The sequence below is a fragment of the Littorina saxatilis genome, linkage group LG15 (genome assembly GCF_037325665.1).
Source record: "Littorina saxatilis isolate snail1 linkage group LG15, US_GU_Lsax_2.0, whole genome shotgun sequence".
In the NCBI taxonomy this organism is placed as follows: domain Eukaryota; kingdom Metazoa; phylum Mollusca; class Gastropoda; order Littorinimorpha; family Littorinidae; genus Littorina; species Littorina saxatilis.
The window spans coordinates 25,650,253-25,664,096 of record NC_090259.1 but is presented as its reverse complement, the minus strand read 5'-3'; the positions used below and the strand labels follow the sequence as shown (position 1 = coordinate 25,664,096).

The window sequence follows — 13,844 nt, the reverse complement described above, 5'->3', positions numbered from 1 at the left end:
TTTTCCCCTCTCAATTCACCACCCCCCCCCCCCCCACCTCCCCCGGGGACGAAAGGTCGAAAGTTCTTTTGAAATATATGTACACGAAGTCATGTTCCTCGCTCTAAGAACATCGATTATTTTTTTCCTCATGACTGTGAGAGGCCATGCCCATGCACGTAATGACAGGGATGAGAAGTTGTGTTCGAAAAATAAAAATAAAATAGCAGGAGACAGCTTTCTATTAAAAAAAAAGAGAGAGACAGATTTTCATTTTCATTTTGATCTTCTTTGAGCTTTGCTGAGCATGAGATGGTTGATGTTCCATAAAGGACGAGAGAGGGAGAAAAAGGTTATATTAGAGGGAGACAACTTTTCATATCAAAGAGCAGAAATATAGACAGCTTTCCACATTGAGTCGTTCTAAATTTGAGATTTCTTAAGTCTTGCTGAGAATGTTGATGTGCCCGCAGTAGTGTTAATGGGATTTAAAGTCTTAGGCCTTGAACTTCTTGTGGCCTGACTGGCTCCTCTTCAGCGACGACACTATTGATCTGTCATTGATCGAATTTCTCTCTCTCGCTCTCTGTCGCTCTGTCTCTCTCTGTCGCTCTCTCTCTCTCTGTCTTTGTCTCTCTCTCTCTCTCTCTCTGTCTCTCTCTGTCTCTCTCTGTCGCTCTCTCTCTCTCTCTCTCTCTCTCTCTCTCTCTTTCTCTCTCTCTCCACCGCTATTGGATTAGCTGTTGCTTGATCGGATTCGGTTTGGATGCTAGAGTTTAGATGCTGAAGTATGTTCGTGACTTCGTTAAAGGTCAAGAGAGGAGAGGAGTGTGGGTGAGGGTTTAATTTTTAATTGTCATCCGCACAGAGTTGTTTAAAAGTAGGCTATGGGGATAGCTAAAGTGCGTTTGACTTGTGTATCCGCTATTTACTGAGCTGGTTGACCTTGGGCGAGGCAATCAGCTGAAATATGCTTGGTCCAAAGAACACGAGGTTTGGTTAGGCACGTGTGTTTCTTTTTGTGTGTGTCCCAAAAGAATTGGAGATTGTTTCAGTGTGTGTGTGTGTGTGTGTGTGTGTGTGTGTGTGTGTGTTAAGAAGAGAGTCACGAAAAATCGCAGAAGGGGCTGCATATTTTTGCACTCTGTTTGAGGCGAAAGTCTTGATTCAGGACGAATCACCTAATCATTCAAACTGCTGTAGCAATTTAATTTAGCGACGTTTACGGTAGTCTGGAACGACAGATTGCTTCGCCGCCGTCATCGTAAGAAGGATGAAGGTACTCATACGAACAGATCAAGCCCAGACGTTATTACCTACTTTTTCAAACGACAGGAGGCAGGCAGAAGCTTTAGTGTAGCAAGTTGAAGACTTCGATTAATTGATTAATGCGGAAGTACAAAAACAACAAGCTACGGAGGGCGCCTTAATCAGCTTAGGACGTAAAACCCCATTCCAATTTTCAATCCCCGACGGAGCAGGAACAGGCTGGTAATTACGTGAATATAGAAAGAGAAATTTTCCCGGCATCGAATTTATGACGAAGATCTGTGACCTCGAGGTCATCCGTGAACTCGGCGCCCTCTAGGGAAGGCAAGGGGACCTTAGCTGATGAGTTTGTGACAAGGTGTGGAAAGAGAATGCGATCTGTCTCCTGCTTCGCTCCCTTGAGGAAGACTTGTGGTGTAATGCCATTACGAACGGTAGTCAGCAAATGCCTTGCGACCTAAGGACTCTGATGGAACTCAGTCTTTCAGGAGAAGAGATTTGAAAAGTCGATATAGTTTAAATCCTTGCTATCACTTTAATCTGAAGATTATCTTCTTGTGAGTTCGTACAGTTTGACCCCCCCCCCCCCCCCGCCCCCCTTTATGTCCTCTTTTTGTTCTCCTCGTATCTTTTTTTCAACACCTTCGCAACAAGATGTTACAGGGTTGGGGGGGGGGGGGGGGGGGGGGTGAACGAGAGAGCGAAAGTTCAAAGGGGAGAGAAGAATAGATGGTGCAAGGGACACAACTCGTCGTCAGGCGCGTGTGGAAGTTGTGCAATGCCTTGCAAGATGGGAGTCGGGGTGTTGCCGTTATATATGTTTCTCTGTCAGCTTGCTGCATGTTGCTCAGGGCACGAGGGGAGTTACATTATCGAGGTTAGGGAGGGAGGGGGGAAAGGCGTTCAGCAAGTGTGTGTGTGCGCGTGCGTCCGTGTTTATGAGAGAGAGAGAGAGAGAGAGAGAGAGAGAGAGAGAGAGAGAGAGAGAGAGAGAGAGAGAGAGAGAATTGAATTGAATTGAATTGAACTTTATTTAACAAGGATTAAGAGAGAGAGAGAGAGATAGAGAGAGAGAGATATGTTTAGGCGAACGAGATGACCATGCATAAGGTTCAAAGATTTCTTTACTCCGGATGTTCGGGGGGAAAATCTCATTTCTTGGCAAAAGGATTACCTCACTCAGAGACTGAAATGAATACGCACCAGGCTGGATGATATTAATTTTTGTTCCCTGCTTTCATCTTTTCTCCGAATCCACGAAAAGAATTGCATTTTCGATAAAAGAATTACCTTCGTTTCAGTTCTCCAGAAGACGTCTGTCCAGGTCGGTCAAAAACCTTCCCCAAGCTGCATGATTGATTTAATTTGCTGATTGAATCAAATATGTGAAACAAAGAGTGAGGCTTATTTTGGATCGGAGCATCTCGTTACTCCCCCGTATCGTTACTCCCCCGGCTTGTTACTAACCCTAACCCTAACCCTAAGGGGGAGTGACGAGCCGGGGGAGTAACGAGCTGATCCCATTTTGGATTGTGTTGCTTTTTGCCAACAGGATACAGTAGCACTGAGAAGGGGAAAAAAAATACATGTATTCATTATACACGTCACGTAGAGTGGGACTCGGGTCAAGAGTAATCAGGGCTGAACGGGTGCAGAGAGCTAAGATTTACTGCCAGGGCTCTTGACAGAGTGAGGTGCTAATCAGGGTAGCGAGTTGGGCAGATTTCCCTCTCCCCCTCTCTCACACACTCCTATCTCTCTATCCCGACCAGTTACCTTTACACGCCTCTTCATTCACCCTCCTAGTCCTAGCTTTAAAATAGTGATTTGCTGCTAATCGGGGTAGCACGTCGGCAAAACACCCCTTCTCCCCGTCCCCCTCCTTGTCCCAACCAATTTACCTCTACCTACCAATACAACACCTCCATCGTCCTACCTTTGACATAGTCAGGTGCTAATCAGGGTAGCGAGTCAGGTAGACCCTCCTCCCCCTCTAGCCCACTCACCACCCTCTCTCTCTCTCTCTCTCTCTCTCTCTCTCTCTTTCTTTCTCTCTCTCTATCTCTCTCTCTCTCTCTCTCTCTCTCTCTCTCTCTCTCTCTCTCTCTCTCTCCCCCAAACATTTACCTTTACTCCACCTCCATCCTCCTAGCTTTTCTACGACGGCAACAGCTGTGCACTATTTGTTTTCCTCGGAATACAGCGCTGTGAGTTATGCTGGCTGATTAACATTCGGCACCAGGTATTTTCTTCTGGCATCACCAACTTAAAGACCTTAGGCCCCCCCCAAAAAAAGTCTGTTTACGGTATCCCGACCGACCCTATTTTTTCGCGCGACCCTAGACTTGTTTTTGGCATTTTGGGGGAAAAAAAAGAAGAAAAAAAAGTCTTTGTATTTTGGCAAAATAACTTAAAAATAGGGTTTTTGGGAGAGAAAAAAAAATCCCGACCTACCGACCCTATTTTTTTGTGCCTATGTTACCGTAAACAGACTTTTTTTTGTGTTGTTTTGCCTTACCACCGAAGCGAGGAGAGAGAACAGAGGGGATTAGTGTGTTGGGTGAAAGGTCGGCTTTATTTTGGACAAAGGTTAGCGAGCTTGTATTTCAGCCTGACGTAAGGTGTGGAGTAGTATTTTCAGCGTGTTACTGCGTTGTTTGATTTGAGATGGTACAGTGAAGGAATCAAAAACCCAGTTCAATCAAACATGGGATTTTTGCATGGAATTGTATAACATTATTTTAATACAGTCATAGAAATAATGATGTGTTAATAAATCTACTCCGACGAAGCACGTGAAACTTAAAGACGAAAAGCGGATTCAAAGTGAAGCTGTTGTATGATGAACAGAGAAAGCGTTTTGTTTCTTGTGCAAAATCAATACCTTAATTTGCTTATGTATCTGGTCGGCTTAGAAAGCTTTTCCCGCATTGATCTTGAGAGACCTTTAACAATGGTAACAAACAGTTCAGCGGACAGAAATGTACGCGCTGGTAAACCGTTATGAAGTTGCATTAGATGTTTTAAAACTAAGTACAGTGATGATGTCGACTAGAAGACCACCAGAAGTTTTTAGGACAAAATGTTCGTATCTGACCTACTTTGTGAAGAAGCAGAAAAACAGTTACACTTACAGGTTAACACGTTACTGAGCTCTATGTAACCACGCCATGCAGACACCGATCTTAATCTACAACTCTACGAATCCCGCAGTGGGGCACTGCGGTTATGAAATTAAAGGCCCCTCCTGTTTTTGGAACCGCAGGAGCTTTCTAGTTTGCTGTTAGGTAGATTTTTGGTTCCTCTTTCCTGTCATGCTCTCTTTTTCTTCATGAATTCTTTTCTTTTTTCTGCCTTCTTGCTCATTCACCTGTATTTTTTCCAAAAATCTCTTCTCTTGCCGCTTGTCTCGCGATTCATGTATAGTTTAATCTGTTAGTGTTCTGATGTAAGTCCAGCAGTAGATAGGTTAAGCCTATTTTAACATACTGGAAACTGGTAATCTTCCAGTAGGTATTAATTTAGTTTTACTAAAGCCTGCTGGGACACAAGTAATGGGTTAGTGCATTTGTAAACAGGAATCGCTTGACAAGTGGCCCCCTTCATCCCCCCCTTCCTCGTCCTGATATGGCTCTGCGTAGTCGGCTGGACGTTAAGCAACAAATAAACAAACAAACTACAACTCTACGAAGCATATTTAACGGAACCGTGGCTTGTTTGTGCAGTAAATCCCCCGTAATAACGACCTTTCTGATGAGTAATAACGACGCTTGCAAGGCTTGATAACGACAGAAATCTGCCTATGCTGGGAACCCCTGGACATTCCCTCTCCTTCCAATCATTGATATCGTCCGTTTTTCTCCAATTTCCGTTGACCTAATTTCGAAGCTCAGGTGTGCGGAAGTTCTCCCCTCATTATATTGCCGGCCCGGGCGCAATATTTTTCTACCTGCTGAGCCATATTTTTTCATTGACTTCTATCTATCCTGATCAAGTTGTTTACCATGGGGACCGTAAAACGTCTTTTTAGCTCAAGTTCCAGGGTCGGTATCTGCTTTGTAGATTCCCTGGCTGTCTGAAAGGGGTAAACTCTTGCGCTATTTTGGGCTGGAAGGGAATCTATTAAAGAAGTAGTCTAGGAAATAGAAGCGAGCTTATCTTGACTTCACTAAAAGGAATGGCAGGGCTCACAGTCTCGCGGGCAGGAAGTCTTTGAAACGAACTGTGGCAGAAAGGTAGGGCAGAAACAGTACATAGAGTTGGATACAGTCTCTGGGCAGAGTTCGGTATGCTTGGTTCGTTTCAAAACCTCTATGGTAGAAGTGTCCTTCGGAAACGTTGCTGTTCTTAAAGGCTGCCATATTCGTAGCGTTCATTAATTAATTCATATTGTTTACATGTGCCAATAATGTTATAAAACTGTACCTAAGGGGACATAATAACGATTGGCTGTAGCTTTCGAACACAGAAAAAATTATTTCAGTATTGCAAAGTGGTGTTGATAGTGTCGAATGTAAACAGAACAGTCTCAAACGCCATCTTTGGTTTACGAAACGTCACAAAGTGACGTCAACGGTCTAAAAATAGCCTAAGTCCTGGAGAACTGTTGCTAAACAATGCAATACAGAATTAATTATTTCTCGTAATTGGTAAGGACTTCGATCAAACCTAAAACTTTGCAGGAAGCTTAATTTATACATCCCCGCAACGATGGGAAAAGCCCTGGAAGTAATTAAACTAATTAAATAGGACTATGTCAGCCTTTAAGAATGTTTATTTTTTCAAAATTTTTTTTAGTTGTTGCTTAACCCGTATTTTAAAAAGTTTATATCTTCCTTTTTTTTTTTTTTTAAATGGAGGGGTCTCTGATTGTGTCTTCAGTGCACCACGCCTGGTGTCCATGGTTAGACTAGCGTGTATTTGTTTTGTCTTTTGCGCAGTTGGATTCATCTGTATAAGCATGTGAACCCACTTGACAGGGAACGGATAACATAGCTTGTCATAGTATGTCTGACCCTGCTGTTCAAGGCGAAGACGAACATTTGAGAGGAGTAACGTTCTCTGCGACGACGTAGTAAACGAAGTTTTGTGTTTTAAAGGTCGAGATACTTGCTGTAGTCTTCAACTTGTTATGTGGTTGACCAATTGCTTTTCATCACAAACTTGGTACGCACTAAAACTGACTTTGGACAGAACGTAACAGCAAAACAAATACAGCAACAGTCTTCGTAGTCCAAGTTCGTTCTTCGTAGAGCGCGTGACTTCTCTTTTTGTACTTCAAAATAGTGAGGAAAATAGGATGATTCAATGGTAGATCTTTGTCCGGCCTATTCCTGGATACATCACCGGCAGGTTAAGCAGTTATTTGATTTGCTCAACTGATTTGCTCGGGACTGAGCTTTGTTCTCTTCTAACAATGTATTGTGCTAAGATGGTATGGATACCGAAATATTTAAGGGAGGATCTCAGTTTACGTGTGTGAGGCTGATGATGACAAATACTGAATAGGCCTTGAGGTACTAATCATTTCATGAGTTCAATGACAGTAGTCGGTGCTCAATATGCTGAAGCTGTTATTGCAAGTTGTTTTGTGAAATTATCGTGTCAAATCCGGTGGAGTTGTCATCCCGTCGGTCGTTCTTCCTTCAACTGTTTGTCTGTCCCGTCACAGATGCAGTGGTTAACAATGGGCAGAACTTCTGATCGTCACTAACGGAAGACTTTATTTCTCCTTTTTGTCCATTTTCAATTCTCATTACTTTTTTTAAACTTTTTTTTACTTTACCCTATTCGTTACCACAAAGTATAATGTAGCAGCAGACCTCAGTTTTACTTTCATCGTGTTTGGAGTACTGTCGCTCATGAATGTGCCATAACGTTAGCCGCGTGATTTGAGGCGAACTACCCGCTCAAGTCTTTGAACTCCGTACATACAGTGGCACCACCAGTAGCAGTCAACAGACCCCGCTTGCCAAACTCTAAACCACCAGGCACCCCCCCCCCCCCCCCCCGCCTTCAGTGTACAGAGAGCAGAGAGAAGACCTGGTGGCTGTCATGAACTAAAGCTCGACGTTGGACAAATTTCACGCCAAAGCGAGCCATTCTGTCTCTGTCTCTCTTCTTGCAGAAAACCAAAAAGTGAGAGTGAAACCCAGAGTTTGGTGGTGGTGCCCGCGCGCGTTGCAAGTTTTGCAGATGTTTGAGTTTGGCAGTAGAACGACGAACACGATTCCAACATAACTGTTTTCTTGGCCAACACGCTCTATTCTGAGACTAAAGCAGGTAAAGAAAGTTGGGAAAGCAACTGTGAGCTTTGCAAGCAAACGGCAGCAGTTCTTTTTGCAGCTCAGCAGCCTGGGAAAAGCGAGTGTGCTCTTTCTTTAGAAGCTGGACGAAAGTGTTCAGTTTGAGGTGCGTTGTCTTCAGAGAAAGTGATGCGCGAGGGAGGAAGGTAGTGGCAGGTAATATCTGGCTGCAGGCGGCCCGAGTTTTCAGAGGCTCGCAGACTCCCCTCCCACCCACACCTTGCCGCTTACCCCGATTTTGACTTTTCACCGGACTCGACTCGACTTTGATGCTCTGTGATGGGGGTGCCCCGTTGAATCTTCGACGTGTGTGCACCAAAAACAACAACGAATTATTGGGCTACGATTCTTGGACTCGGACTGACTTGGAGTGGATTATTATTGTCTTCCACGGTCGCCTGCACAGACGTTTGCTACGTACCTACACGTACCTCGACCAAGAAGAAACTTTTCTCTTCGGGTGTGTGTTATACTAGACGTAGATGTAGATTGTAGGTACTGTGCAGCAACGTCATTGTGGATGAGTGTATTTCAAGAGAGAGAAAAAAAAGTCACAGGAGCCAGAATCGCCCTTATCAAGTTTCGCTAAGTGTCACTCAACGCTTAAATTATCCAAGTTTTTCTTGTTTTCGAATATGGAACATAAGTTAGCGGGCTTTCAACAAAGAAACCCGAAAGGAAACTCAAGCGTATTGAATACAGTTACTGAGGGTGCGCGCTGCAACGGCTCAGCGGTGCTCGCTTTTCGAAGGGCTCGGTGTGCGACGGTGGTGAGGCGGTGGTCCTGTGAGATTTGAACCCTCTAGCGCGTCAGAGGGCTTAGAAAGATCGAAGCCCTCGTGAACGACGTCGAGAGGGGTTTCAGAGCCCCCCACGTGATTACGTCACAAGCGGCGTGACGTCACGGGGTAGTGACCTCATCGTGCCTCCATGACAAGATGGAGTTGGATCTACTGGTCAGGCCCTTCCAAGGCCTGCAGCTGTGCCCCCCGCAGCCGCGCCCTTACCCTCCCCCTCCTCCCCATCACAGGCATCCCCGGGTAAGTGGTTTGCGATTTGTTTTCCTCGTCTTTTTCCGTTTACATATTTTTAGCTATTGTTGAACCGTTAGGGCTTTTCGTTTGAGCAATGTGTGTGGGTATGTTTTTGTCTACTGGTGATACGAGGTGTCAAATCGAGACGTAAATACAATGTATGAATGTTGGCATATTTGAAGGTTAGACTTCGGGTGTGTTTTGTACAACTGACGATTCAGATGAGTGTCGTCTGGTAACACACATTTTCATTTCCTGCCGTTATAAAGTGTGTTTTATGTGGGGATGTGTTTAAGTGATTTAGGTCTGGGGCACTCAGAGACGAAGTATTATAAGTTATTCTGCTCTGTTAGTGTTACACGCAAAGACGATTGATCTCTGTGTGTGTGTGAGTGTTTCCTAAGATACCCAAAGACGGGATACTTTGTTTTAGTATTTTGTTAGGTGCCCAAAGGTGAATATTCTCTCAGTGTGAGGTATCGGAAAGACTTTTTGTTGTCGGTTTGCTTTGTTTTGTGTGGCTCCTAACGTGGAGCGTTATGCTGCTCTGATCCGTGAGTTATTCCCAGTTCTAGTATCCTGTACTTGTTCTGTGTGGCTCCTAACGAGGAGCGTTATGCTGCTCTGATCCGTGAGTTATTCCCAGTTCAAGTATCCTGTACTTGTTCTGTGTGGCTCCTAACGAGGAGCGTTATGCTGCTCTGATCCGTGAGTTATTCCCAGTTCAAGTATCCTGTACTTGTGCTGTGTGATGTACCTGGGGAGAAGAACTGTTCTTGAGGCTTGGGATTTTCAAGACAAACTGCGCATATAATTAGTTGGTTTAAACAGTATTTTATTCATAAACACACTCATGATAACATAACAACATCATTAAACAAGTCGCGTAAGGCGAAAATACAATATTTAGTCAAGTAGCTGTCGAACTCACAGAATGAAACGCAATGCCATTTTACTCGTAGCATCGTCAGGCCACCGCTCATGGCAAAGGCAGTGAAATTGACAAGAAGAGCGGGGTAGTAGTTGCGCTAAGAAGGATAGCACGCTTTTCTGTACCTCTCTTTGTTTTAACTTTCTGAGCGTGTTTTTAATCCAAACATATCATATCTATATGTTTTTGGAATCAGGAACCGACAAGGAATAAGATGAAAGTGTTTTTAAATTGATTTGGACAATTTAATTTTGATAATAATTTTTATATATTTAATTTTCAGAGCTTGTTTTTAATCTGAATATAACATATTTATATGTTTTTGGAATCAGCAAATGATGGAGAATAAGATAAACGTAAATTTGGATCGTTTTATAAATTTTTATTTTTTTTTACAATTTTCAGATTTTTAATGACCAAAGTCATTAATTAATTTTTAAGCCACCAAGCTGAAATGCAATACCGAACCCCGGGCTTCGTCGAAGATTACTTGACCAAAATTTCAACCAATTTGGTTGAAAAATGAGAGCGTGACAGTGCCGCCTCAACTTTCACGAAAAGCCGGATATGACGTCATCAAAGACATTTATCAAAAAAATGAAAAAAACTTATGGGGATATCAATCCCAGGAACTCTCATGTCAAATTTCATAAAGATCGGTCCAGTAGTTTGGGCTGAATCGCTCTACACGCACGCACGCACACACACACACACACACACACACACACACATACACACACACATACACACACACATACACCACGACCCTCGTTTCGATTCCCCCTCGATGTTAAAATATTTAGTCAAAACTTGACTAAATATAAAAAGAGCACAACAAGTTTAACTTATCGTAAGTGCTCACATAAACATGCCAGAAATGTCATGGCGGGATATGATCAACGCGACAAATCTTTTTGAAAAACAAACAAACAAGATTAGATAACAGTAAGGAAAACTTTGTTTCCATTATCGAACACAATCTGTGTCAATACCAAAAACGAAAACAAATAAAAAACGAGAACGAAAAACACAACAAAATATAATTAGTTCACAGTGTTGATGTTTTCGTCGTGTATCCGGAGAGGAAAGAGTCTGCTGTTGTTGTGTTCATCCTTAACTACACAAAGAGAAATACTCTTTTATCGTTTCTCCCAAGGTATCCCAACATTTTATTGGTTCCATGTCCCGAGGCGCTCGAAGAGCAAATGCTCTTTTGGAATGTTGAGGTTTCCGAAGGGAAAGTAATCTGTTTCTGTTTGATCCAAGATATATTCTGTTGTTGTGTCCTCCAAGGTATCCGAAGAAGAAATGTTCTATTCAGGCATGAGACCAAGGGTAGGGCGGATATAGTGGCGAGAGGTGAAGGGACGGGGAATGTTTGCAGTACCGTGTGCCGGGCTGGGAGCAGTGCCCGCCAATGTTTAGCTCAGGCACCGTCGCGGCAGACGCGCCTTAGTTTTATGCAGGAAAATGCAGCGCGCTATTCTAGCCATCTGGCCAACTGTCGTCCTCGTCTGTAAGGCAGACTGGTACCAAGAGGTGTAAGTTACGCCCGCCTTCAGGCTCAGGCATTTTCAAACGCTCGACTCAAGACTATATTGTTACAGTCCCTGAGGCACCGAAAGAGGTTTCCCTTCAGTACCCCAAGAGGTTGCAGTGTTCCCCGATGAACCAATGCAAAACCGGCACGGTTGGCCTAGTGGTAAGGCGTCCGCCCCGTGATCGGGAGGTCGTGGGTTCGAACCCCGGCCGGGTCGCGAATTTGCGATTCCTAAACGCCCCACTGAACGACTGACGTCACAGCCGCTTCGGCCTTTTCCGGAGGAACACTGCGTGCCACTTCGATCGCGTTGCACTTGCAGTCATTCGGCGATGCCACCTTGATTATCAGTTAATAAAGTTATTATTCAGGCAATATGAAAGAAATTCGTTTTTTCTTTTGTTGAGTCACTTGAGAAAAAGTGACTCTATGTAATCGGTCAGTGTTAGTCTGTCCGGCCGGCCGGCCGGCCGTCCGTAGACACCACCTTAACGTTGGACTTTTCTCGGAAACTATCAAAGCGATCCGGCTCATATTTTGTTTAGTCGTGACCTCCAATGACCTCTACACTTTAACGATGGTTTCGTTGACCTTTGACCTTTTTCAAGGTCACAGGTCAGCGTCAAAGGAAAAATTAGACATTTTATATCTTTGACAAAGTTCATCGGATGTGATTGAAACTTTGTAGGATTATTCTTTACATCAAAGTATTTACATCTGTAGCCTTTTACGAACGTTATCAGAAAAACAAGGGAGATAACTAGCCTTTTCTGTTCGGCAACACACAACTTAACGTTGGGCTTTTCTCGGAAACTATAAAAGTGACCGGGCTCAAATTTTATGTGAACGTGACTCCCAGTGACCTCTACACTTTGACGTCTGCTTTGGTGACCTTTGACCTTTTTCAAGGTCACAGGTATGTCTTGAAGGAAAAAATTGAAATATCATATCTCTGAAACTATTCATCGGATTTGATTCAAACTTTATAGGATTATTCTTTACATCAAATTATTTACATCTGTATTGTGTTGTGAATAGCAATTTCTTCCTGTCCATCTGATGCCTCATATAATATTCAGAACTGCGAAAGTGACTCGATCGAGCGTTTGCTCTTCTTGTTACACTTACACATAGTTTTATGAAGATCAATTTCAGACTCGGCAAAAGAATGGTTGTATCATGAGCGACTGTCACAAGCGAGAGGTGCGGTTCGGTCAGTAGGTCAGTCACTGTCGAACTGTTCGGTGCGAAGCACGGTTTGTTTCTGGTAACTATATTGATTTCTTCAAGTTGTACTAATGTTTACGCTTTGCGCTGCGGTTTAATATGTGTGCTTGTTATTGGCTAATACGATGAGCCCACGCCGTTTAGTTTGCAGACTGTGCACATGTGAGCTTTGTGTAATCGCGTTTTCATCATAACATACCACCGTGCTAAACCGCTTTGGGGAAAATGGTTTAAAAAAAATAAAAAAATAAAAATAAACGGAATGCATCAGGGTTGAAAAGATTGAAGGGTGGAGTTTAGGACACAAAATAGATGACAAAAATAAAGCAAACAAGAAAAAAAAACTGTAACCAGGAAGGGAGTCGAACCCGAGTCAGCTGACCTTCAAGTTGGAGCACAAACCACTAGGCTACGACAGCAACTGACAGTCAGGGCTACAAAAGTGAAGGCATTTCAGGGTTACTCCGTCGTATGTGGCGTTTCTCGCGCATGAAGGTTCTGTTACCAACTCTACGGCTAAGAAAGGTTGCATTTGAAGTTAAATGTCCACTAAAATATCAAAAGGAACACCATTTCTGAACAACACAACGGTTTGCGCTCGCCTCTCGCAGTCGTTCAGGTGAAACCAAATCGGCTTGCCTGATACAGCAGATATTTGAACACTTCCACGTCACACTGAAACACTGAGCTACAGTTTAGTAACGTGATATGTTTTCAATTGTTCGTTCACTTATATTGCTTTCAGATTTAACACACCAAGATGAATGAAACAGTGGCACGGTTTTCGTTGCGAAAATGTGCAATGGCAGTGCTACGCGATCGAAGTGTGTATTATGTACACGCGGTGTTCCTCCGGAAAAGACCGAAGCGACATGTGACGTCAGTCGTTCAGTGGGGCGTTTAGGAATCGCAAATTCGCGGCCGGGTCATACCTAAGACTTTAAAATTGGCAATCTAGTGGCTGCTCCGCCTGGCGTCTGGCATTATGGGGTAAGTGCTAGGACTGGTTGGTCCGGTGTCAGAATAATGTGACTGGGTGAGACATGAAGCCTGTGCTGCGACTTCTGTCTTGTGTGTGGCGCACGTTATATGTCAAAGCAGCACCGCCCTGATATGGCCCTTCGTGGTGGGCTGGGCGTTAAGCAAACAAACAAACAAATCAATGCAAAGAGGAGATATCCTGTTGAATTGCTGTAGCCTCTGTGATTGCAAGCCAGCAAATTAGTCGCAAATGGTTCAAAACTTGAGATTTGGTGCAAAAACTTCCGAGAGATTCTGAACTAAAGATTTTAAAGCTGACTGGAGAAAGAAAGGTGATCGCGCGAGCCATTTTTTAAATCGTTATTTCCTCCAAGTGCAATATTCGCTCTCGTACAAAAGAATCACTCTGTTACGTCGACCAATCACGAACAGTCTCAAACTCAATAATTTCCTTATATTTGTCAGATAGAACCGGTCAAACGAAATATCAAATGGTATTCATGGCCAATCACCGATTTTGTTTTCAATTTTTTTAGATTTTTACTTGTAAAATGCTCGACATTTTCGGTTAACATGAC

General features: G+C 43.5%; 1 protein-coding gene across 2 annotated transcripts in view; it reads left to right on the top strand.

Moving 5' to 3' along the window:
* The window catches only part of LOC138948920 (ras-specific guanine nucleotide-releasing factor RalGPS2-like), a 139,783-nt gene that overhangs the window by 9,598 nt on the left and 116,341 nt on the right, over positions 1-13,844 (top strand). The window contains exon 1 of one of the 2 annotated variants that reach the window (XM_070320563.1): positions 7,668-8,593. The exons of the other annotated variant lie outside the window; for it this stretch is intronic. Coding sequence (XP_070176664.1) covers positions 8,492-8,593 — 102 coding nt within the window. The 5' untranslated portion in view covers positions 7,668-8,491. Of the gene's footprint in view, positions 1-7,667; positions 8,594-13,844 lie in introns of those variants that run through there. 2 annotated transcript variants of the gene reach the window in all.